Below are 26920 nucleotides of genomic sequence, written 5' to 3'. Positions count from 1 at the left end.
AGGCGCCGTGTAGAGCTGACGATCAGCTGTTCAACTTCATAGACTTTAGGCAGCTCCGTAGTCGTTCCTACTGTGCATGCGCAGTACAGGGGGGTCCTTATCCGCCGGGGGAGCTTTCTTGGCCAGACACTGGCTATTAATGAATTGTCAGACCCGACAATACACATAAAAGTTCATTAATAAAAACGGCCTGTGATTCCCCCACAGTCCATTACCAGTCCCTTTGGGTCTGGTATGAATATTAAGGGGAACCCCAAACCAAAATTTAAAAAAAAATGCGTGGGGGTCCCCCCAAATTCCATACCAGGCCCTTCAGGTCTGTATTTTAAGGGGGACCCCGTGCAAAAAATTAAAAAAAAATGGCGTGGGGTCCCCCCCAAAAATCAATACCAGACCCTTATCCGAGCACGCAACCTGGCAGGCTGCAGGAAAAGAGGGGGTGACGAGAGAGCGCCCCCCCTCCTGAACCGTACCAGGCCACATGCCCTCAACATTGGGAGGGTGCTTTGGGGGTAGCCCCCCAAAGCACCTTGTCCCTATGTTGATGAGTACAAGGGCCTCATCCCCACAACCCTTTACCGGTGGTTGTGGGGGCCTGCGGGCGGGGGGCTTATCGGAATCTGAAAGCCCCCTTTAACAAGGGGACCCCCAGATCCCAGCCCCCCCGTGTGAAATGGTAAGGGGGTACAAAATTACCCCTACCATTTCACAAAAAAAATGTCAAAAATGTTAAAAATGACAAGAGACAGTTTTTGACAATTCCTTTATTTAAAGTGTTCTTTTTTCCATCTTCTATCTTCCTTCAGTTTCTTCCTCCAGCTTCTTCTGTCCGCCCCCTCTGACGTCACGGGGAAAGCCTCGGGGAAGTCCCCGTGCGTCAGAGGGGGGCGGGTCACCGGGTGGCCCCGCCCTCCATTATTTAAGAACCGGCAGAAGACAAGAAGCGTCACACAGCGGGAGCCTCCCATGGATGCGGAGAGGCCAGGGAAGAAGACGCCATGGAGGAAGATGCCGGATGAGAACACCGGAGGAAGAACCAGAACAAGGGTTGTGGGGATGAGGCCCTTGTCCCCATCAACATGGGGACAAGGTGCTTTGGGAGGCTACCCCAAAGCACCCTCCCAATGTTGAGAGCATGTGGCTTCGTATGGTTCAGGAGGGGGGGGGACTCTCTGCCCCCCCTCTTTTCCAGCGGCCTACCAGGTTGCGTGCTTGGATAAGGGTCTGGTATGGATTTTTGGGGGGACCCCACGCCATTTTTTTAAAATTTTGGCACGGGGTTCCCATTAAAATCCATACCAGACCTTAAGGGTCTGGTATGGATTTTGAGGGGGAACCCCCACACCTTTTTTTTTTTTGGCATGGGGTTCCCCTTAATATCCATACCAGATCTGAAGGGCCTGGTGTGGAATTTAGGGGGACCCCCACGCCATTTTTTTTTTAAATTTTGGTTCGGGGTTCCCCTGTGGGGAATTCCCATGCTGTTTTATCAATGAACTTTTATGTGTATTGTCGGACCGGCAATTCATTAATAGCTGCGAGTAGTTTTAAATGACTTTTTTTCCCTTTGAAATGTCATTTTGCTGTCAGACTGTTCTAAAAAGGGGAAACATGCGCCCCTTTACAGGCATACTATAGACACCCCCCAGGTACGAAATTTAAAGGAATATTACACTTTTATTGTTTCACTCTAAGCATTATTAAAATCACTGCTCCCAAAAAACGTCAGTTTTTAAAAAATGTTTTGGCATTGATACATGTCCCCTGGGGCAGGACCCGGGTCTCCAAACACTTTTTTATGGCAAAGAACTTGCATATAAGCCTTCAGTGAGAACTTTGGATTGTGCAGGTTCGAGCCCAATTAACTTCCACTATTCCAGCATCTGTGATCTGACAGGCATTATTGCCGGCAATAGCGCTGCTTTCCATTTGCATTAGCGCTGACTTTCTGAGAGTTGAAGTCTTTCTGGCCTTTTTTGAGAGTTATTTTTTGGTACTGCAGGATAATTTTTTGGCGCTATAGTAAATGACCCCCATTGTGTCTGAGTTTTATTCACTACATGTAGGAGATTAAGGACCTTTGTGGTATTATCTCTTGCTTCCCATGTAGGAACAAATCCTACCTAGTCCAAATGTGATTTGGGATATACTGTTGGATCCTGTTTGCCAAAATTTTAGTAAAAAGTTTAAGGTCTAAATTAAGTAGGGAAATCGGGCGGGAGCTTCCACAGGATGCTGGGTCCTTTTCCTCTTTCGGTATTACAGAAATATGGGCTAGCATTGTATCCTTTGTTAATGTTGCTGACGACCCAAGAGCATTAAATAATTTGACCATATATTGAGCAAGAGAAGGGAACAGGGTCTTATTATATTGAGCCGTCAGACCATTAGGACCCGGTGCCTTACCCAATTTGGTAGTTCTTACTGTTCCCTGAAGTTCTTCCATTGTTATGGGGTTTTCAAGATTATCTCTATCTGCGTCTGATAACCGGGGCATTAATGACCGTGAAAGATACAAGTCTATTTGAGCTTGAGTAGGAGGCTTAGTCTGCAGGTTATACAAAGATTTGTAAAATTCTTGAAATTCCCTAACTATATCATATGGTTTTGTAGCCTTAGGCCTATTAGATGGAACCAGATGTGGTATGCAATTCAATAATTTCTGCTCTCGTAGAGTCCTAGCCAGAAAACTCCCGCATTTGTCCCCAGACTCATACGAGAACTTACTACAACTCTGTAATGCCGCCTTAGCCTTAAAATGGAGGAGATCTGAAATTTGTATTTGTTGTTTAACACGAAGATCTTTCTCTAAAGATGGGGACAGGGTCCGTTTATGATGAACCTCCAGAGTGGCCAGTTCTTCCAGCAATAGTTTTAGCTGTTTCCGTTTAAACCTGGCCCCATGCTTAATTAACATCCCTCTGATAACTGCTTTATGTGCTTTCCAGACAATTCTTGGATCACAGTCTGGGGTATCATTGGTGGTAAAGTAAAAATCTAACTCCTTAATTACGTTTTTCCCAAATTTCCTTGATAAGCTGTCCCTGGGAGATATATTGCTTTGAGAATTACCAGGTTCCTCTCGGCCCAGATCATTTAAGGTTCCACTTCCCGCAGAAGAAGTTTTGCTGTGATGCCCCCTTGTTTCTAAAGATGTTAAACTGCAGCTTTTCTGTCCAAGCGCAGAAGCACCCTCTGCTCGCCTTAATCTGAGGTGCAAACGAGGTCAAGGCTAGAAATGCTGCTCTTATTTTCAATATGTTGGATACTTTCCCTCTAGTGGAAAGGACCATCTCCCCTGAATCCTGAACTCTCTGCAATGGGCGCTCCACCCCTGAGCGCCTGCATCGGATGTAATTATTAGACATGTGCAAGATGAAAAAATTTGTTTAGTTTAGTTTCGATTCGTTATTTAACTAAATTTGTTTAGTTAAATTCGTTGCATTCATTTTCGGGATTCGTTTAGTTTCGTATTCGAATTCTAAAAAATGCGACCGCATTCGAAAAAACTATCAAATTCGAAAAAATTCTACGGCATTCGAAAAAAAACTATCAAATTCGAAAAAAATTCTACCGCATTCGAAAAAATTTGACTGAATTTGAAAAAAGTAAACTATATATAACCATTTTGCGAAATTCAAATTTCATATAGAATGAAATCGAATTCCAATAGAAAAGATTAGAACAGAAAATAAGAATAGCATAGAAAAACAATAGAACGGAATAGAAAAAAATATATTCTATTCTATTCTAATCTTTTCTATTCAAATTTGAATTCATTCTGTACCAAATTCCAATTCCGGAAGATGTTTTATATATGTTCTATTGTTTTCTCTATTCTAGTCTTTTCTATTAGAATTCAATTTCATTCTATTTCTATATAACCATTTTCCAAAATTCGAATTTGGTATAGAATGAATTTGCATTCAAATAGAAAAGATTAGAATAAAATAGAAAAAATAGAAAAGAGTAGCTTAGAAAAACCATAGACCAGCATAGAAAAAAATAATATATATATTATATAACCATCTTCGAATTTCGTATAAAATGAATTTGAATTCAAATAGGAAGGATTAGAATACAGTAGAAAAGAATAGACTAGAAAAACAATAGAATAGACTAGAATAACATATAATATATATATTATATGTTATTCTAGTCTGTTCTATTGTTTTTCTAGTCTATTTTCTATTATTTTCTATTCTAACCTTTTCTATTCAAATTCAAATTCATTCTATACGGAAGCCATCTTCCGAAATTCGAATTTCGTCTAGAATGAATTCAAATTTCAATAGAAAAGTTTAGAATAGAATAGAAAAGAATAGCATAGAAAAACAATAGAGCAGAATAGAAAAAAATATTATCTATCTATCTATCTATCTATCTATCTATCTATCTATCTATCTATCTATCATCTTCTGAAATTCGAATTTCATATAGACTGAAATCAAATTTGAATAGAAAAGATTAGAATAGAATAGAAAATAATAGAAACGAATAGCATAGAAAACAATAGAACAGAATAGAAAAAAAATATATAATATAATTATATATAATCAGCCTGAAACGTAATCTTTGTCTGAACAGATGATTGTAACGATTTTGTTTGGAATGAGTCTACTTGCTTTGTAATCTTTTTCTAAAGATTTGATGGAATAAAGCAACACATTTTTAAGTGCAGCAACCTTTGGAACTTATAAAATTCTATTGTTTTTCTAGTCTATTATTTTCTATTATTTTCTTCTATTCTAATTCGATTTCATTCTATATGAAATTAGAATTTCTGAAAATGGTTATATATATATATATATATATATATATATATATATATATATATATATATATAAAACCATTTTCTGAAATTCAAATTTCGTATAGAATGATTTTGAATAGAAAAGATTAGAGTAGAATAGAAAATAACAGAAAACAATAGAATAGAAAAACGATAGAATAGAATACAATATATGTTTTTCTAGTTTATTCTTTTCTATTATTTTCTTTTCTACTCAAATTCGATTCAATTCTATATGCTATTCGAATTTTTAGTCTTTACTTTTCTATTCAAATTTTTTCTATTCTAATTCAAATTCATTCTATACGAAATTCAATCTTCAGAAGCCATGTTCCGAAATTCGAATTTCGTATAGAATGAATTTGAATTTGAATAGAAAAGATTATTATAGAATAGAAAATAATAGAAAAGAAAAGCACAGAAAAACAATAAAACAGAATAAAAAAAATTATATATATGTATTCTATTGCTTTATGATTTTATATTCTATTTTATTGTATTTTTTAGAAAATCGGTTTCTATTGTTTTCAAATTTGATTCGAATTTGTTTTCGAATTCGATTATGTTTTGAATTCGATTCGAATATGTTTTCGAATTCAATTCAAATTTGTTTTCGAATTTGATTCGAATTTGTTCGCTTTTTTTTCGGATTCGTTTAAATTCATTACTTTTGTAATTCGGAAATTCGGATGCATCCAAATTTCCGAATAATGAAAAATTTGTCCGAATTTCGATTCAGAACGAAACGCAATGCACATGTCTAGTAATTATGTTCCGAGAAGGAGAACCCAAATAATGGGACCAGGAGAGATTCTATAGTTTCGTCCACCAGCGTAGGCCCCTGGTCATTCGCGTCGACAACAGAATTGTCTGAGATAAATGATGTCTTTTCCATTGAGTTAGGAATCCTGTCTGGAAGTGCCTCAGATGCCAGTGAAACCACGGGACTAGCGGTATGCACGAGGACATCATGCCTATAAGGCTCAGACACTGTGGGGCTGATAAATGGGACCTCCGTGTGGTCTTTGACATTTTTTGAATAATGGAAGAATAGGAACATGGAGGTAAGCGTCCTGCAGTTCTATCCATATCAACCAATCTGCTGGTTGTATGGCTTGGATGATTGTATGCAGTGACTCCATCTTGAAACTCTCGCGATGGATGTACCTTTCGAGTTTTTTCAAATCTATTACAGGACTCCAGTCGCCTGTTTTCTTCTGCACCAGGAAGAGGGTGGAATTGAAAACCTGTAAATCGTTCTGATGGGGGGACAGGTGCTGCTGCACCTTGATGCTGAAGTGACTCCATAAACTGGTATAAGGCCAGAGCTTTTTGTGGGGAGGCCGACATCTGTGTTTCTTTGAAGGATGTGTGAGGAGGCTGCCAAGAAAAGGTTCAGAAATGACTGTAACGAATTGTTGATAGGACCCATACGTCCTGGTATCTGGCGGCCCAGACTGGGAGGAAAAACACTATAGCCAGACCCCTACTGGGGGTGTCTCCGCCCCTCTGGCGTCAAAAGGACTACCTCCCCTCCTGGGAAGTGATGAAGCTCTTGTTCCTACTGGTGCCCAAAGAGGATGTCTGAGTGCCTCTCCATGATCTTTTATTATTCTTAAAGGGGCAGGACTGCCTAAAAAGTCTCTGGAGCTTGATTGGTGCAATCGACACAAATAATTTCTCGTTCTCCGGACCTTCTTGTCCTGAGGAAGTAAGCTGGATTTTCCCCCGGTTACTTGGGAAATTGCTTTATCAAGCTTCTCGCTGAAGAGGGATATTCCATCGAAAGGAATATTGAACTAATCTTGTTTTGATGCAAGATGAGCTGTCCAGGACTTCAGCCACAGGGCTCGTTTTGCCATGACTGAATGTAGTATTGAGTTAACAGAACAACGGATCGTGTTAATGGGTGCTTCACCCACAAAATCCGCCGCCAACTTAAGCTCCTCCAGAGCTTTAATTATATTGTTCTTGGGGACATCTTGGCGGAGGGCTGTTGCTATGTTTTCCGCCCATGACCTGATAGCATTGGAAATGGGCGCTAGTGCAATGGCAGGCCTGCAAGCTGATCCTGCAGCTAGATAGCTCCTCTTGAGAACAAGATCAATTTGTCTGTCCAAGAGATCCTTAAATGATGTTGAATCCTTCATCGGTAAGGTCACGTCTTTTTGCTAGTCATACAACTGCCGCATCCACCACAGGCATTGAGCCTAAAGACTGTGTATCCATATCTGCTAAAGGATAGAATCTGGTTAAATGGGCTAAGGAAAACTTGTCTGGTTTACTCCACTCGCCTCTATAATTTCTTTGATTTCTCCCATTAACGGGAAGAAAGCTTGTTTTTGACTTCTGAGTTGGTTCTTCCGGGTCCACCCAACCAACAGCATTTTTCACCCCTCAACAAACGGCTGGGCCAAGGAAACCCTGAAAACAGATGGTTCAGATTCCTCTGAAGATTCCCAAAAGGATCCTTATGCCGCGTACACACGACCGGACTTTCCGGCAGAAAAGAATGATTCCGTCGGACATTCCGATCATGTGTGGGCTTCATTTATTTATTTCAGGTACTTATATAGCGCCGTCAATTTACGCAGCGCTTTACATATACATTGTACATTCACATCAGTCCCTACACCCTCAAGGAGCTTACAATCGAAGGTCCCTAAACTCACATTCATACATACGAGGGACATTCATCTGACTTTTTCTTTCTAAAATTCTGACGGACCTAGAAATAGAACATGTTTCAAATCTTTCCACCGGAATCAGTTCCTATTGGGAAAATCGCTCGTCTGTATGCAATTCCGGCGGACCGAAAACGACGCAAGGGCAGCTATTGGCTACTGAACTTCCTTTTTCTAGTCCCGTCGTACGTCATCGCATTCTAAACGATCGGACTTTGGTGTGATCGTGTGTAGGCAAGTCCGTTTCAGTGGAACTCCGTCGGAAAGACCGTCGGAGTCTATTCTGATGGAAAGTCCGGTCGTGTGTACGCGGCATAAGGAGAACAATGCTGTGCTTCCTGATGTAGGTAGCGGTTTACTGTGAAGGGCACGGAGTGCCGGGGTCTAGGTCTTGTGCCTGAACAGCCTGAGAAGCCGGGTGGGCGGGAATAAAGGCCACCAGTTCCGAGAAAGAATCTCTCATGGTCTGCATGAGCAGATCGACCACCTGTCGACTCTCTAGTTCTCGGTTGGCTGCGTAGTCCCTGAAACAGTCCTTACAGACCAATTTATCAGGGAGTGGTACAGCACCACATGCCCAACACTTCTTGGTTGACCTTAGAGATGGGGGTGAAGGAGAGAGACGACGCCTTTGAGACCCAGATCTTCTGGAAAATGTATGACTTGATAGTAATTCTCTCTCTGGACTGTCGTCGTTGTCATAACGTCTTGAAGACTTTCTGGACCGCTTTACGGGAACAGGGCTGAGACAAACAGTTTTTGTTTGTCAGTGGCGCACTCTTTTTTTGTATACTCACAAACGGATGGTCACATACATATTGGACATAAGAGGATCTTGGCTTTGTGACGAATGGCTCATGGCGAAAAAAATGGGCAGGAGGATCAGCTGTAGGAAGATGAAGTAAGGGAAAGAATAATAAACCATTGCAGAAGGCCAACAGAACCACTGTACCAAGAGTGAAGCAAAAGAAAAAATACTATCCTACACATACCTATTTGCTGAAGCGATTTTGGACTGCAGGGCACACACTGGATATACAGAGCAGCCCTGAGCCCAAAATGGAACCAAATATCTTTTTTCAAATATAAATTTTTATTGAATTTTTCAAAGAAAGGGAGTACAGAAAAGGTACAATACAACTGTGGCTATAATAGGCAATCAAACGTACATATTGGTCTTCAAGAAAAGGCTCAGATTCTATCTACAATGTGGGTGGCATAAAATATGATAGAAAAAAACATATTAAATCATCGTATACAATCACCCAATTTGACCATAGCCATTCCTTATCTCATATACATATATTTATCATATTGCCTTAGTCACAGGGCTGCACACATAGTCGGATTATCTGTGTCCCGACCACATTAGCAAGACCGGAGAAAAAGTCAGGTATCAAATTAACTGGAGGTAGAACCATCAGTTAAGGGAGTAAAGGATAGAGAAAGCCAGAAAAAGAGAAGGGAAGGGGGAGAGGGGGGAAGGGGTATTGTTCAACACCAGCATGATGGATGAGGTAGTGGTCTTTCAGTCGGTCAGTTTCGGTGTGACCTTTAAGAGTTTAGTAAGGTCTGCCCTTCATTGTGTGGTCTGTAAATTTTTGTATGACTGTCTCTAATGTTGTCCAAAAGTGTCGCAGTAGTGGGCAGGACCATAAGATGTGAAGGAGTGTCCCTTTGTCTGTTTGGCATCTCCAGCATCTGTCTGTTGTAGTAGGGAAGAATCTGTGTAGTAACTGAGGTGTATAATACCACCTTGCTAGGGTCTTAGTCTTGTTTCTTGTACAGATGGATGATTTTAGAGAGAATCTGATAATGTTTTGTTTTTGTATGGCAGTGAAAGTGCATTGTAGGTCACTTTCCCATTTTTGCAGGAACATCAAGTCTGTTTGTTCCACTGGGGTGTTAAGCAGAGCATATGTTTTTGAGAGTATTTCGGGTAATATCCCTTTGTCTCTGCAGTAGTCCTCAAATGTTGTCAGGTCGCGTTTGAATTGCACCGGTTCTGGTATTGAGTGTATGAAGTGATGTAATTGGATCATCTTCCAAAATGAAAGCTGGAAGCCCCCCCCCCGGTATCGCTCATCAGTGATTGGATCGAAGTCCATTGATCCCCGTCTAGATGATGTAGAGCACAGTCTTTACCCGCTGTCCAAAGTGTCTCATATTCTGATCGGTCTAGTCCAGGCAGAAACGCCAGGTTGCCTAGAATTGGGGATAGCAGGGACTGTCTCGATGTCAGGAAGGTTATATTGATCATTATGGAGACCACATGTAGCGTGGCACCTATTATAGGGTGTGTTGTCATGTCTGGAGGTAATTGATCATAGCACCAAATCGCTCCCTTTAGCACCCTACCTGGGTGCGTTCTACTTGAATCCACAATTTGGTTTGTTCATGTCTGTTCCAATCAATAATTCTCCCTAGGTGTACCGCTTGGTAATAGTGTTTTATGTCAGTAAGGACCAGTCCTCCGTAGTGTTTCGGTAGCGTCAGGTAACATTTGCGTAGTCATAGTTTTGTATGGGACCATATAAATTTTGTGAACATCGAGTGTACTCGTTTAAAGTATAGAGGTGGGATCTTAATTGGCAACGCTTGGAACGGGTAAAGAAATTTCGGGAAAATGCACATTTTGATAAGACTGCATCTGCCGAACCAAGAGCGGAGTCCTTTGTTCCACTCCTCGAGCAGCCCTCTTGTTTTAGATAACATTAGGGGGAAATTCAGTTCAAATGTGCGTGCCAGGTCACTAGGGATACTGGTTCCTAGGTAGTTAAGATGGCTGTCTGACCATTTGAAATTAAATTTCGTTTTCAGGGGAGTCAGGTTGTCAGATGTCATGTTAATGCCCATAGGTGTGGTTTTGTCAAAGTTAATTTTTAGATTAGATATGTTCCCATATCTCTTGAATTCTTTAATTAGGTTTGGGAGGGAAAATAATAGATCATCTGCATATGCAGAGATCTTGTATTGGGCCTGATCTATGGTGATTCCGGATATATCCGAGTTCCGGCGTATCGTACACAGGAAGGGTTCTAGTACTAGGGCAAAGAGAAGGGGCGACAAGGGGCAGCCCTGCCCGGTATCATTGGAAATGGTGAAGGGATCAGAGAGGACTCCATTAACTTTGACCTGGGCCGTCGGTATAGAGTAAATATTGGAGATCCAGTGTAGCATGTTCTCACCGAGTCCGTAGTGTTTGAGAACAGAGGACATAAATTCCCAACTCACCCGATCAAAGGCTTTCACAGCATCTGTGCTGAGAAAAACACATTGGGGTTGATTTACTAAAGGGAAAAAGACTGTGCACTTTGCAAAGTGCAGTTGCCCTCTGCAAGAGCAGTTGCTCCAGAGCTTAGTAAATGAGCAGAAGCTCTGCTGACTTCCATCATCCAATCATGTGCAAGCAAAAATGCTGTTTTTTTAATTTACCTTGCACAGGATTGGGTACTCTTTGCAAAGTCAAGCCATACCTCATTTACTAAGCTCTGGGGCAATTGCACTCACAGAGGGCAACTGCACTCTGCAAAGTGCACAGTCTATTTGCCTTTAGTAAATCAACCCCACTGTGTTTTGGTCACTGAAGCCCTATGTATTAAATTAAGTACCGTTGTGGTGTTGACCCTAGCCTCTCTTGAGGGAACGAAACCTACTTGGTCCAAGTGTATCAGGTCTGTCATATAATGTGATAGTCTGTTGGCCAGTATTTTAGTAAAGCGTTTGAGATCTATATTCAGAAGAGCTATAGTTCTGTAGCTGCCGCAGGCGGTTGGATCTTTTCCCTCTTTAGGTATGAGGAAGATATGTGCTCTTAAGGTATCTCTTTGTAGGTGGCCTCCCTCTGTAAGATTGATGAATAGTATGTAGGGGCCTAGTACTGGTAGGAGGATTTGATAGTATTGAAGGGTAAACCTGTCTGGGCCTGGTACCTTACCCAGTTTCTTGCTTTTGATGGCGCATTGTAGTTCCATCAACGTGATGGTTCCTCCAATACCGCTCCAGTTTCTTCTGAAAGTTTGGGGGGAATTTCTGACAAGTTGAGTCCCTTATTGCAGTGTCAATAGTACGCTGCTTCGGGAGGTTATAGCGGAAGAGTAGTAGGCCTGAAATTCATTGGCAATTTGGGTGGGCATGACTTTCCTATGTCCCGAGGATGAGATAACTTGAGCAATGTATGCGTGTAGTCTCTGTTGTCTAACTGCTTTGGCCAGAAGTTTCCCGCATTTGTTTCCTGATTCGTAGGAAAGTTTCCTACAGGATTGTAATGCCGCTTTAACCTTATATTGTAATAGATCTACTGTTTGTCTGCTGAGAGTCAGCAATTCTGTTTCTAGTGAGGTTATTGAGTTCCTCTTGTGTTTAGTTTCTAATTCATGTATCTTATGCAACAGTAGTAATAGTTGCTTTTCCCGTTCTCATTCAATATGTGCCCCGTGCTTGATCAGGACCCCCCTGATTACACACTTGTGGGCTTCCCAAAGTATCCCTGGGTCACAGTTGTCAGTGTCGTTGGTTTGAAAATATTGGTTCAGTTCTTTTGTAATATCTGTCAGCACCGTAGGGGTCTGTAGTAGGCTTTCGTTCAGCCTCCAGAACTTTGCTTTAGTCGTCGAGGTCTGTGAGAGGGTGTAGCGCATGGTAATGGGTGCGTGATCTGACCAGGTGATATTACCTATCACTGGGTCATGCGCTGCCTCTAGTTGGCCATGTGGTATCAAGAAATAATCGATGCGTGAGTATACTTTGTGGGGGGACGAAAAGAATGTGTGGTCCCTTTCCCCTGCGTGGTGAAGTCTACATATGTCTATCAGTTGGGCTTCATGGAGATCTCGAGTTATGCATTTGTGTATACTGGTTCGAAGAGATGAGGTACCGGAGGATGTGTCCACTGTTGGGCTCAGGGGTACATTAAAATCACCTCCCAGAATCAAATGCCCTTCTGCAAAATCCATCAGGAGGGTCAGTGTATTGTGTATAAAGGAATCTTGTCTGTCATTTGGTGCATAGACCGTAGCTAGTGTCACCAGCACATCTCCTATTAGCCCTTTAACGAACACATACCACCCCTCTGTGTCTACTTTAGTGTCACGGCAGGTCCAGGGTATTTTCCCTGCAAGGAGTATAGACACTCCCTTAGATTTTGCCGTTGGATTTGTGGCATGATAAGTTGTCGGAAAGTTTTTTCAGGCATGGCGGTGCGCCTGTTTTGAAGTGAGTTTCCTGTATGAACGCTATATCTGCTCTAGCTCTTTTAAGATAGTTACATAGTTACATACAGTGGGGACGGAAAGTATTCAGACCCCCTTAAATTTTTCACTCTTTGTTATATTGCAGCCATTTGCTAAAATCATTTAAGTTCATTTTTTTCCTCATTAATGTACACACAGCACCCCATATTGACAGAAAAAAATCACAGAATTGTTGACATTTTTGCAGATTTATTAAAAAAGAAAAACTGAAATATCACATGGTCCTAAGTATTCAGACCCTTTGCTGTGACACTCATATATTTAACTCAGGTGCTGTCCATTTCTTCTGATCATCCTTGAGATGGTTCTACACCTTCATTTGAGTCCAGCTGTGTTTGATTATACTGATTGGACTTGATTAGGAAAGCCACACACCTGTCTATATAAGACCTTACAGCTCACGGTGCATGTTAGAGCTAATGAGAATCATGAGGTCAAAGGAACTGCCTGAAGAGCTCAGAGACAGAATTGTGGCAAGGCACAGATAGAAAGGGGAGAGCAAGGATAGCTCTAGAAAGAGTAAAGCGGACAATATGTACTATAAATTGTCCTGTCTAGTACTAATTGTTAAGAAACAATTGTATGCAATAATTCTGCAATGAAACACTCCAGCTATCCCCGGGAAGGTGCTTTGACCTATTGGAGAGGAGGTTAGACTACGACTGGGGGAGTCCACCCGGTCTCGCTCAGCCCTCCCAGCCCTAGGTTAATACTTTGGCATGTATTACGGGAAAACAGAAAAACAACATACAATCACATATGTAAACATATGTGACCCCAGTTTTAAATCATTAATCATATATCTATTTTTAACTATTTTTAAACGTTAGGTGGGAAAACATTTTGCTCAACACTGGCGGAGCCCTTTTCCTTCATTTAAACTCTCCAACTTGGTCGGTATTTCTTACAGTCCCTTGTCGATGCCCTCCAACATTTTGTTGTGATGTGGGCCGACCCAATTTCCATAAATAGCCAGTGTGGCTGTGCCCCCCTGGAAAAGGGGACCACGCCCACCCCCACAAGGACACAACCACGTCCCCCCCGGGAAGGGAACAACAGCATCCTCCCAGGGAAGCGTGGGAGGATGCTGTTGCAACCCACGGACCTTCAGGTCCAGCCCCTGCCCCCATTGAGGGATCCCCCCCCCCTCCGCATAACCCAGTTTGAGATGACCTCTGGGCGACACCAATGGTTTCTGAATTCCACCAGTATAGCCCAGGAGGCTACTCCCATCATGCGTAGTATAACCATTAGCTTATTATCTAACATAGATCACATTACATTAACGTTGAGTTGACACACCATGAGGGGGGGGGGGGGGCTTGTGGACTCCTAGAGAGTATTTCTGAGATGTATGTGGTTAACTGTAGTTGTCCTCCTCCAACACCTCCTAGCGGGCATGGGGGGGGCAGCCATTGGTTACAGAAAACATTAAGGCTTTAAAACCTTCTTGGAGTACACTCTGACGGTCCATTTTGCCCTAGCCCCCCACGGTGATTAGACCTTCGTATGGTAGCAAAACAACCTGTATGGAACAAACAACTGTTATGCCGTGTACACACGGGCAGACTTTTCGACCAGACTAGTCCGACGGAACAAATCCGTCGGACGATCCGACCGTGTGTGGGCTTTCTTCGGACCTGCAGCAGACTTTTTCAGTCGAAAATCAGACGGACTTTAGATTTAAAACATGTTTCAAATCTTTCCGACGGATTCGAGTTCGGTTGAAAAATCCGTTCATCTGTATGCTAGTCCGACGGACGGAAACTGACGCTAGGGCAGCTATTGGCTACTGGCTATGAACTTCCTTATTTTAGTCTGGTCGTACGTCATCACGTACGAATCCGTCGGACTTTGGTGTGATCGTGTGTAGGCAAGTCCGTTCATTCGAATGTCCGTCAAAAGTCCGGCGAAAAGACCGTCGGACCATTGATGCCGAAAAGTCCGCCCGTGTCTACACAGCATTAGGTGTAAGTGGTTCTGCAAACCCGTGTCTGACCATTAGAGTCACAAGTTTTCCCCCTAAATATGTACAGACTCATGGATCATGAAACCAGGTTGTCTTGTTCACAGTATGTGAGTGTCCCCCTACACTGACACGTTTATTAACCCCCAGCTTTCCACTGATTGTGCCTTTCATGATCACCTTCGGTTCCTGAATGTATTTGTTCAGTCTGCAGTGTGACACAAAGAGAGTTCTAGTTCAGGAGTACCATTGTGGGTCATTTGAGGCTCATGTGCGGGGGGGGGATGTTTCCTTTGTGTGCCCACCCCAGGGGCCGGTTTCAGGTGTCCATAGCACCAGGCAAAATTACAAGTATGGGGATAGTTTCCGAGTCGGTTACCCATTCTTATCTCTATCTCTAATCCCCAATGTCCAACCACCTCCCACAGTCCATAACCACCCCAAGTGTCAAATCATTGGCTTGAGGTTAAACTAAGGAGCAGGGATCATGGTGAGTTTTTGTCCAGGGGGGAGTTTCCACCTTGCATAAGTGGCTTCAAATTGGGTCAAGGTGTCAGGAGGCTTCAACAGGGAAGCATAACAGGTGGGCATAACTAGGGGAGTAATGGGGATGAGGCAATAGTGGCAGTATTCAAGTATGTACAATCTCACTGCTGCGGCAGCTGCTGCTAGGTTTCCCTGGCTTCCTCTGGCGATGTGATGCGGGATCTGCGCCGGTTTCTCTATGGTCTCGGTGAGTGGGTTTAGCTTTAGCAGTGCTCTCTGCTGCAAGGTGGCTCTTGAGAGATCCAGCAGGATCTGAATGACAGCCTCATCAAATTCAATGTCTCTCACCTTCCATGCTTTCCGCAGGATGATTTCTTTGTGCACATACTGATGGACCCGGCAGATCACATCCCTCGGGCGATTTGGGTCTGCGGATCATGGCCCCAGCGCTCTGTGTATCCGGTCAAAAGACATAGTAGCCGGGAAGTTATCTCCTGCTATGTTCCTGAATATGGCTAGAGTAGTTGCTGCCAGGTCTTCTGTTCCCGTGGCTTCGAGTAAGCCCCGGAGTCACAGGTTATTCCTCCTGCTGCGATCCTCAATTTCTTCCAGGTGCAGTTGCTGGGTGAGTACTGACGCTGCTTATGTGGCCTGGGTGTCTTCCACTTGCTTCAGTCTCTTCTCCAGTGCCGTCACCGTGGCTTCTCCTGCTCCCATTCGTTCTGTCAGGGAGGAGATGTCCATGCGCACCGCCGCGATGTCTTTGCGGTGAAAGGCTTCAAGTCTGCTGGCCAGGGATTCTATGTTGGCTCTCATGACCTGCAGAGGAGCCCTCAGCTCCATGTTCGCCGTAAGGTGAGGGGTGTAAGGTGCGGGTGGGCTGAGTCCTGAGAGTCAAAGCGGAATACCACTGGTGCATCCAGGTCTCTGTCCACGCTGAGTGAAGCCATGGGTGGTATCTGTGAGTTGCACGGCATTGAACTCACATGTCCGCCAAGCCTAGTGCTATCTGCCATCTTAGGGGCCAGAGATGCCTCCTGGGAGCCGGGGAAATATTTATGAATATCTCCGCTTGCTTGTGGTCTGGGAAGTGGTTTCTTGCTGTGTTTCCCTCTGCGCTTCCCAGCAGAGTACATGCTGTTTTTTCTGAGATTTATCACTGATGTTAGGGTTGGAAAGGCCAGGACGGACCGGGAGCTCTGCAGAAACACGTCGTTACTCGGCCATGTCCAGACCACGCCCCAGAACCAAATAATAAAGACAAGAGGGGTAGGGAAAGGTTAATTGAAAGACCTGACCCCTTCCTGGCAACAGCAATTGATTTTAAAAGCTTTTCCCTAAGTTAAGATGGTGGCTGCAGCCTCACCGCCCAATGTGCCTGCGCATTAGCGGCAGGGGAAGGTTCTGTTTAGAGATTGCCTTCCGACGTGTCATTCCAGGCCACGCATGCACACTGAGCCTGAGATGTACGTTGCGTCACGCCAAGGGGAAGCCACCATGCCCCTCCGCTGCTCAGTACTCACTCCCCCTTTCCCCATTGCCCATGCAGCGGGCGGGGAACAGGACCGGAACCGCCATGGCCAACGGTAAGACTCAAAGAGTCGTGGGGGAATGAAAAGTGGGGCGGATGGCACCCTATCCTGTGATTCTGACTTGGAAAAAAAGGAAAGAACAGTACACCCGGGCCGCGCAGGTGCGGACCGGGAATAAAACTCTTAAAGGGGACAAATTTTATTTTATTTTTTATATTCTATCTTTCAGTAAGTTTTCCATCTAAACCTTGATATTTACTCTAGAACATTAAAGAAAACAAAAAACCTGACCTGACCAAAGGAAAAGGAAGCTGATCCTCCCGCCGTATCCACCAGCATTCGTTCATTCTTTGAAAATTCAGCAGACTGCACTCCTGTGAGGAAAATCTGCAAGACCCCAAAAGAGGCACAGAAGGGGTTCCCAGTCTTATTAGCGCTAATAGTGGCTCAAGAACAGGGACTGCGCACGGGAGAGGCTGAACCCTGCGGACGCTGCCGACTGCAGAGGTATGGATGTACTGCTACTCTTCACCAGTTCCAGAGGTATGAGGAAAAAAAGGAGAATGTTGGGGGAGGGGCTATGCCATTTAATTTATGCTATTCACTAGTCCTGAAGGCGGAGTAGAGGCGGAGCTCTATCACATGTATGCTGCCATGGAGGCACCAGGAAATTAATATTCTTGATATCACTAGAAAAAAAATGCCTTTTAAAATATGTTTGCCATAACTCCATCAGTATCACCAGCAAAGCAGCTTCATTATTATCCCATTAAAGAAGAAGAGAATGTGTGGTGCATTTCGACATTTCATAATTTGCCACGTCACGAATGTCAATTGTCCATTACGAACGCTAGTTTACAAAACCGACCGCTTCCGGCTCATTCCTTGCTTCCGATCATGCGTGTTTGTACTTTTGACTTTTGTGTGGCAGATTTGTGTACTGACCATATGAAAATCAGACGTCAAACTGTTGTCTGCAGAAAATCTACTAGCCTGTCATCCAACATTTGTTGGCCGAAAGTTGGACAACAATTGTCAAAAGGAGCGTACTAACGGTAAGATTTTAGGACAACAGTCTGTCAACAGACAATCCCCTGCCAACAATCGTACTGTGTGTACGAGGCTTAAGAGAGGATTATAACCCCTGTCAGATTCTTTTTCAGCATCTGTGTCCCATTGCCGAGATTTCTCTTCACATCCTGTCCCATATCAAAACAGGAAGTGAGAGGAAATCCCTGCAAATTAAAGGAATTCCTTGGAGACCACCAAGCCACCAGAACTATTGTCCCCATTGGAAAATTTCCCCTTTATTACTTTTCTGCAGACAACCCAAAATATGGGATTTTCTTTTACTTTCACTGATAATGGTAAACTGGACAAATAGAGAGGGAGAATCTCCCGAATTGGGGCACAGACAGCAATAAAAACTGACAGGCGTTCTAATTCATCTCCACTCCATCCAACGCTAAAAAAAAGGTTTTGCCTTTAGTTATACTTTAACTGTTTTTAAGGCAGCTTTGGCCGTGCACAGGTCCCCCTGCAGAACTATTGGCCCCATGTATAAATATTAGATTCAATTAAACAAAGCTTTAACATAGCGACAAATACCTTTATTTTAGTCACTGAAATCTAACTGGACTCAACTCAATTTTTTCTTTTTTTAAATAAGTATCCTAATCCTGGTGTGTCAACTATGTAAATTGAGCAGTGAATAAGTAGATCAGATGACTGAGATAGAGAGGCCAAAAATGTGTGATTTGTCATTAATAGGACTGGACCTTTCAGTTTAACATTGGGTAGGTGTCAACCCAAGCTGACTGAGCCCTGTCATCGTGATGCCCACCCTGCACTAGACATTTGCCAAAGTTGCTTTGTTGTTTGTTTGTTGTTTTATTGGGCACTGACCCCAATCAGTTTTTGGCACACATTCTATCTGAAAGTAGCCATCACCTAGCACATTATATAGCATTTTTTTATTTTTAATTGTATAAGGTTGCAAGGTCCTCCCTTTGGTTATTGTTGACTGCTTGCAATACTGTTCACTTCTGCATATAGGGAAGAACTTCTTGACCCTGAGCACTCTGCTTTGAGTTGAGGAAACAACCAGCCACGCACATGTTGCTAGAACAGTATTTTATAAAAAAATATATATTTGTAAGTGTAATTTGACGGCTATCCATTAAGTGAAATGTCTAGACACGTCCTATAAACGCCTAACATTCTAGAAGGAAATAGACTGGAAAGATAATGGACGCCTTTTTATATATTTTTACCAATTAGACTACGATAAAAATCCCACATACTACTCATCTTGCATTCTCGCTGCTGACGTCATCTAAAAGAGTCCGGCGCCAAATGCTTTAGTTGTGCGCGAAGGTCAAAGTATGTTCCTCTACAAACATGGCGGCAGCTTTATGTCAGTGCTACCGGGTGAGTAAGGATGGAAGCGACAGTTTCGCTGCTGGTTATGTTATTTTGTGTTTAATTGCTGTTTTCAAGACTTGTATTAATTTAAAGGGATTGCCGTTGAGAAGCGTTGAGCCAGTTCGGTCGAACCAACGTTAAAAAGCAAATCTGTTTTATTCTCGGTGTGTTGTGTTATACATATATTAGCATTGCGATAAAATGTTCCATTACGTAAGATTAAATGTATCCATCTTCCAGTGGGTATACACAAAGGTTTTGTATAGGTATTAGTCTCTATTCACAAGTTCAGTTAGCAGCCACTTTGGCGCACATGTGTTACATGGCATATTACCGATGTCACTGGGCAGTAAAACAACGGGCGAAGGGTGCCTGTTTTCTGGACACAGGGAAACTAGCGATTGCTATGATTCGGTAATTTAGAGAGCTGTAGACGACAACTGTGTTTTGCTTATCTTTGTTTCTGTGCGTGGTCGGCATTGTTTGGAAGCCAATAGGTTTGTGTACACCTGACAGTCACTGGCTGTGTGACTTGGACAGCATGCCGTATAGATGTTTCTTCTAGCACCTCCTCTTTGTCTATTACTTGACTGGAGTGCAGAGGTGTCAGGATTGAAGTCCGTGGTGGAGTAGATGGCCATAGCTGGACACGTTGTGTAAGGGATGTGAATAACTCAATACGGGAACGAGTTTAAATGCATATTTTGCTTATATCGTCCCCTCAGATTTTCCATTTTAATTTTCCAGTAGATGTTACCCAGACTACATAATACCGTATTTAAACATTCTGAACAAGCATTAAAAACTCCCTCACTTTTTTTTTTTCCATACAATTGTATAGAAAAGAAAAACCAAAGAATAACAGAGAAAAAATTGAAACCCTAAGAAAAAGGTTACAAGATCTGGCAGTATGGGGTAGGTAATGAAACCGGGAATAGGCAGCCAGCAGTTTCTCCTTGCTGCACAAATATAGACTGCCATAAGCCATAATATGTCACTTGCAACGCACAGGACTGCCGGTACCTACACCTGTGACTTGTATTATTGGTTTATAGCCCTTAGATCTGGTTCATCTTAGCTGCTACCCACGCTTTCCATGCATTATATCTGACCATTGCAGGAACATCAGTGTATGATGCTGTGACATACAGTTCCCTGCCCAGCTGATCCAGTCCATTTGGGGAATTAAGGAGCCCAGATGTCCACTATGAGTTGTATGGCCGTGTAAGGCCTGACACCACGGCAGTTACCTGGGACTCCTTTCAGACCCCACACACCCTGCTTTTCATTCTTGAGCTGCATAGTCAGTACCCTAGATTTATGGTATTTCAGTGTGCTTGATTTTGATGTGGCTGTACACCCGGGCATGTCCTTTAACAACGTTGTCGACTTTTAATTGTCTATTGCCTATTAACTGTGATTACAGTTTGTCTATATTTTTTTTCTATATACTGATCAATAAAGTTTTTTTTTTTTTTTTCAAGGAGAAAACACTGTCCCCTGTGCCCCACTTCTCATTCTATGTGAGTTAGTACTCCTCATCACTTGCTATAGTGCTAAATCTTACCAGTGAGAGCTCGATGCTCTGTTTTTATCTCAATTAGTAGGTAGTGAAACAGAATGCCATACGCAGGCAGTATAGTTATAGGGATATACACAATCCTTACACAATTATACAATGCTAACCAGAGGACAGCTTTGACTCGGCCATCTTTTGTGCATTGCTATCTGGGAACTGTGCAATAACTCTCTGTAATTTCCACTGAAAGACTAGACGTGCACCATTATGTGTATTACATCGCAGGACACTGGTCACTGACACTTCAGCATCCTAGTAGAACAAAATGAGTATCCCCAGATCTAAAATCAGAAACTAGACCCCTTACCAACCAGAATTGGGAAAGGGCAGAAGCAAACTAGATTATGTGAAAACTACAACCAGTCTCAAATGTACTTGAAAGTTGGCCTCCCATCTATGGATTATTATGATTATACAGGATTTATATAGCGCCAACAGTTTACGCAACACTTTACAATATAAAAGGGAGACCATACAGTTTATAATACAAGAGGATTAGAACCCCATACACACACTAAACAACTTTTGTTGTCTGATTTCCTTTTAAATTTTACCAAAACTATGTAGTGCAAGGGTCTGCCTGATTGCATACAAATTGAAATGCTTAAGGTTTGGCCTTACATTACATGGTTTAGGTAAATCTGAAGGAAAAAATCTACAGAAAATTTGTATAGTGTGTGTATCCAGCTTGAGAGGGGCCTGCTCAGAAGAGTTTTCAATCCAATAGTGTGGGGCAGGTTGTACGAAAGGTCATAACTGTGGAATGAGCTGAAGGAAGTGGTAAAAGATTAGCTGCAGGCATGATAGGCTTCCCTGAAGTGATGAGTTTTCAAGAATTGCCTGAAGGCAACTAGAGTAGGAGATAGCCGGAGTTTCAGAGGTTTGGAGAGGCTCTGTTGAAATCCTGGAGACAAGCATGGGGGGAGGAGATGAGATGAGGGAGCTTGAAAGTAGGAGGTCTTGAAAGGAGCAGAGAGGACAGTTTGGGTGATATTTGCAGACAACATTGGTGATGTAGCTCAGGGGCAGAGTTGTGAATATCTTTGTATTATGTGGTTAGTGTTTTAAATTTAATTCACTGGGCAATCGGGAGCCAGTGTAGGGATTGGCGGAGAGGGATGGCAGACACGGAGTCAGACATCCCAACCTGCAAAAACTTATTTCAGGGAGGTGGCGCTTCGCGCCGCCGCCTAACCCCCCCCCCCCAATTAAATGCAGCCTGATCAGTGCCAATTAAATGCATCCTGCTCACGCAGAGCTCAATTACAGATTTGAATATCCCGGCGGCCACTGTAGGAAAGTCCCGCCTCCTATGATACACATCACTGATTCAATGTATCATTGGATCAGTGTTCCATCTATCTAGGAGGCAGGACTTTGTTACAGTCCTCCACCTTGCACAGACTGGAATTCCCTAGCGAGGACGTCATCACATCCGTCTGCAATGCTGGGACAAGGTCATCCAGTTCCCAGGGTGAAGATGTTAAACTGTGCCCCCCCCATCATGTGTAGTAGGGGGTGGGATCCAACTTGTAGCGACACGTGTAGCACGTCTCATCAAAACATATGTAACATATAAATTTAATAGCAGTAGACATTCTATCCCGCAGTAATATATTGGGGTCACTGTGAGGAAAAATGCCTGTGTGTTGGTGTTTTCACTGGAAGGAAAAGATGCCCTGGCGTCTGTGGTATAAGTCTAAAGGTGAGTATATACAGTTAGCTCGCTTATTGTTCAGCTGGTGGGCGGAAGAGGGGGGGGGCAGGTTCTTCCCAGTCACACAAGTGAGGTGGCTAAAGGAATCCTCCCTACTGTGCCATTGTATTCTGACAGTAGGGACACCCCACCGTCAGAATACACTGATCAGTGGCTTTGGCCACTGATCAAATGTAAGTTTTCTAGCATGACCATTCGACAGAAGTCAATCTACCGATCAAATTATGTCTAACAGGAAGGGGGAAAGCAACACATTGAAATTTTGCTGCTCCCTGCTGAACTGGTTTAATTTCAATCCGTCTGTACCCACCTTTTAGGAGGACTGATGTGGTGGTATGAAGGAGGGCTGGCAACTAGGAGAGTGTGGAGCTCTGTGGGTGCATTTAACTAAAGCTTGGTACACTTTTTTTTTTTTTTTTTTTTTGTAGTGTAAATCTAAAGGTGAGTATACTTACTTAGAATGGATTTCCCCATAAGTGGTTAGCCTTTCTGCCCATGTTCTCCCTGTACCTGTGTGGGTTTTCTCCAGGTACTCCGGGTTCCTCGCACACTCCAAAGACATGCTGGAAGGTTAATTGAATGCTAAAGTTTGTTTCATAGCCAGCCTAAAATACAGATTTTTTGTAACATATTAGCAGCTACAAAGAGATATCTAAAAAAAGTTTATACTAAGTCACTGCAGAGATTTTTAGACATTTCTCAGTGACATTAAAGAATAAGTGCAACTGATCATAGGTTTTGAAATTAATTCAAGCAGACCCTAACCTCACACAAGCAAACACCTAGCCCTCAGTAAATGTCGAATAAAGATTTCTAATGATCCTGGGAAACAGAGAAGTCGTCCTGGTCTGTGCTCTCATTAGAGTTGCTGAACAGATTGACAGACAGGAAGTTTCACAAATCTAGTATTGCTGGCACTAATCCAGCTTGTTCTACAAATAAGTTTTAGCAATTCACCTTAATGGCAACTGCCATGGCTTGAATCAAGAGCATTTGAGCTGGCCTGGGGAGAGTTCTGGTTCCTGTTGGGCAGGACAGTGATCGGTGCTGCTGTGTGCAGAGTGATAAACTTTCTCTGCCAGCTCCTCCCATCTCTACTGCTGCTCAGACCTACAGGCCTCGATCCAGCCAAGCACACTTTAAAGCGGGGTTCCACCCAAATTTTAAACAATATCTGTATGTATTCTCTTCCTTGCCTAGATGCTGACATGCCGTTTAAAAAAATTAAAATCGCCGTAATTACCTTTTTATTTTTCTGTTCTTCTTTGCACTTCCTGGTTTTCCTCCCATGGGAGTAGGCGTGTTTTCTAGCCTCTCCCAGACTCCTGGGAGCTAGTCTCAGGCTTCCCAGGATGCCACTGAGCATGTGCGGGAATGAGCGGTGAATGCTGGGAGCACAGCATTCACCACATCCAGGAAATAAATGCTTGTGGGCTTCAAATGCCCACAATGAAGATGGAAACCGCCTGCAGTGAATAATATAAGTTATTTTTTCCGACGAAATCTGACACAGGCGGACATATTACACACAATATGTGAGCATGTAATGCTGAGAAGAAAAGTTTGTGAATGAACTAAAAAAAAAAAAAAAAAAGATAGGTGGACCCCCGCTTTAACTGCATCCAAACAAGGGAACGATCATTCTTCTCCTGTCTGGACACTAGCATAGTTGCAGAGAGGAGGGACACAGTGTGCACAACCTCAGCCCAGCGTGTGGGCTGTAGCAGAGTGTCGGGCATGGAGTGGTATGACAGCCAGATGATTACAATGAAGAGATCTTTAGCATGTAATGAGCATAGGGCCTGACCCCCCCCCCCCCTCCTGACAAGACCCCGCCCACCCCTCCTCTCGGCTCTGTCCTCCTGTCACTCAGCCACATACAGAGCGGCCGTACTCCATTCGGCCGTTCGGGCTGCTCTGTATGTGGCTGAAAGACAGGCTGAGCCGGGAGATTGCCCGGCACTCGACTTCTGCGACTTGTGGGAGAGTTGAGACATCTGCTGGGTGGATATGTCTGGCGGCAGCATTCATGATGGACTGAGGGGATAGCCTATGGAGAGGTAGGCCAATGAGAAGGGAGTTGCAATAGTAAAGGCGAGAGATAACAAGGGAGTGAATTAGTAGCTTGATGGTTTCATTTGTTAGAAAGGGGCCTATTTTAGAGATGTCACAGAGTTGAAGTCTACAAGCTTTTGACAACGATTGGATTTGGGGCTGAAAGGACAGGTCAGAGTCTAGGATTACACCTAGTACCCTGGCATGAGGGGAGGGATTGATTTTGATGGAAAAGTCGTGTAGAAACTGTCAGTATAGCTGGAAGTGCTCTGGGGTCTCAGCTCTCTCTACAATGAGCCATAGTACAGGCAACCACACTAAGGCTCTGTTTCCACTAGTGTGACTTGTCATGCAACTTTATATGTCCAAAGTCGCATGACAAGTCACAGCCCATTGATTTAAATGGCACCTGTTCCCATCTATGCAACTTTGAAAATCAGTGACTTTGAAAAAGTACCTGCAATGCTTTGATGCGACTTTGATCCAGAGAGTGTAAAGTTGCTTCATAGTCACACACTTAAGCTGCACTCTAGCCTTAGTGTCGGTTCACACTGCCGCGACGTGGGATCCGACTTGTCAGCCCTCAAGTCGCCCCAAGTCGTTTGACTTTGGGAATTACATTATAGTCAATGAGAGCCGTCTTAATGTACACTACTGAAGTCGCTCCGACTTCTTCAGAAAAGGTTCCTGTACTACTTCAAGGCTACTTCTAGGCGACCTGTACCCATAGAATTCAATGGAAGTCGGATCATCATCTATAGTGAAGCGACTTTACAGGAAAAAGAAAAGATCATGAGGGGGAAATCCACACCAAATTTTAAATAAAAAACCGGCATGGGTTTCCCTCGAGCCTACCAGGCCCTTAGGTCTGGTATGGATTTTAAGGGGAACCCCCTATGCCGACAAAATGGCGTGGGGGTCCCCCCAAAATCCATACCAGACCCTTATCCAAGCACGCAGGCCGGTCAGGAAAGGGGGTGGGGAAGAGCGAGCACCCCCCCTCCTGAACCGTACCAGGCCGCATGCCCTCAACATGGGGGGGTGGGTGCTTTGGGGAAGGGGGCTGCCCTGCGGCCCCCCACCCCAAAGCACCTTGTCCTCATGTTGAGGAGGACAAGGGCCTCTTCCCGACAACCCTGGCCATTGGTTGTCAGGGTCTGCGGGCGGGGGGCTTATCGGAATCGGGAAGCCCCCTTTTAATAAGGGGGCCCCCAGATCCCTGCCCCCCACCCTATGTGAATGAGTATGGGGTACATCGTACTCATGCACCTGGGGGAAAAAAGTGTCCATAAAAAAACACACTACACAGGTTTTTAAAGTAATTTATTAGGCAGCTCCGGGGGTCTTCTTCTGACTTCGGGGGTCTCTTCCGACTTCTCCGCACTCTCCGGCCTTTTCTCCCAGTGTCCGGTTCTTCTGCTCCCTGGTTCTTCTTGCGGGCTCCTCCGATATCGTCTTCATCGTCTTGTTCCCTCTTCTCTTCTGATGTTGACATGACGCTCTCTCCCGCTGTAATGCTGTGTGCGTGGTGTGCAACGACTTATATAGGCATGATGAGTGGTCACCGGGTGATGTCACCCGGTGACCCCGCACCTTATGACGTCAGTCCCAGGGCACACGGTGACCAAGCCCCATGCCTATATAAGTCGTTGCGCACACGGCATTACAGCGGGAGTGAGCGTCGTGTCAACATCGGAAGAAGAGGAGGGAACATACATACCCCATACTCATTCACATAGGATGGGGGGCCAGGGTTGTCGGGAAGAGGCCCTTGTCCTCAACATGGGGACAAGGTGCTTTTGGGGTGGGGGGCTGTGGGCTCCTCCCTTCCCCAAAGCACCCACCCCCCATGTTCAGGGCATGCGGCCTGGTACAGTTCGGGGGGGGGGGGGGGGGCGCTCGCTCGTCCCCATCCCCTTTCCTGACCGGCCGGGCTGCGTGTTTGGATAAGGGCCTGGTATGGATTTTGGGGGTGACCCCCATGATGTTTTTTCGGCGGAGGGGGGTTCCCCTTAACATCCATACCAGACCTAAGGGCCTGGTATGTTATTGGACGGGAATTCTCTCTCGCACTCGCTGCAATAGGAAAATGTGTTTTTCCTATTGCAGCGAGCGCAAAATGTACAATACCCTGTCGGCATTCTCGCGGGCAGGTACTGTATGTCACAAGAGCTGATTAGCTCTGATTGGCCACAGGCAAAGTCTCCTGTCCTGGGGGCGACTTGAAGTCGCCTCCAAGTCGCCTTGCGAAGTCGCGTTGTAAGTCGTGTTGCATCAGTGTGACCCGACCCTTAGGCTATGTTTCCACTAGTGCGACTCCAAAGCTGTGTGACTTTCAGTGCAGCTTTGATCCAACTTTACATTCTGGATCAGAGTTGCATCAAAGTAGTGCAGGCACCTTTTCAAAGTCTCATAGATAGGGGGAAAAAAATA

At 44.0% G+C, this 26920-nt stretch overlaps 1 protein-coding gene across 4 annotated transcripts in view; it reads left to right on the top strand.

Annotated features, from left to right (window-relative positions):
* Positions 1–19003: 19003 nt before the first annotated feature.
* TIMM44 (translocase of inner mitochondrial membrane 44) overlaps positions 19004–26920 on the top strand; it is an 822359-nt gene continuing 814442 nt past the window's right edge. For 3 of the 4 annotated variants that reach the window (XM_073594831.1, XM_073594823.1, XM_073594814.1), the window contains exon 1: positions 19004–19142. In XM_073594831.1, the coding sequence (XP_073450932.1) occupies positions 19113–19142 (30 nt within the window). In that variant the 5' untranslated portion in view covers positions 19004–19112. Of the gene's footprint in view, positions 19143–19977; positions 20052–26920 lie in introns of all 4 variants that reach the window. The other variant, XM_073594815.1, reaches the window with a different exon arrangement.

Source organism: Aquarana catesbeiana, linkage group LG01 (assembly GCF_042186555.1).
Source record: "Aquarana catesbeiana isolate 2022-GZ linkage group LG01, ASM4218655v1, whole genome shotgun sequence".
NCBI lineage: Eukaryota > Metazoa > Chordata > Amphibia > Anura > Ranidae > Aquarana > Aquarana catesbeiana.
The sequence above is the reverse complement of the archived record's forward strand: the minus strand, read 5'-3'. Positions and strand labels throughout refer to the sequence as shown.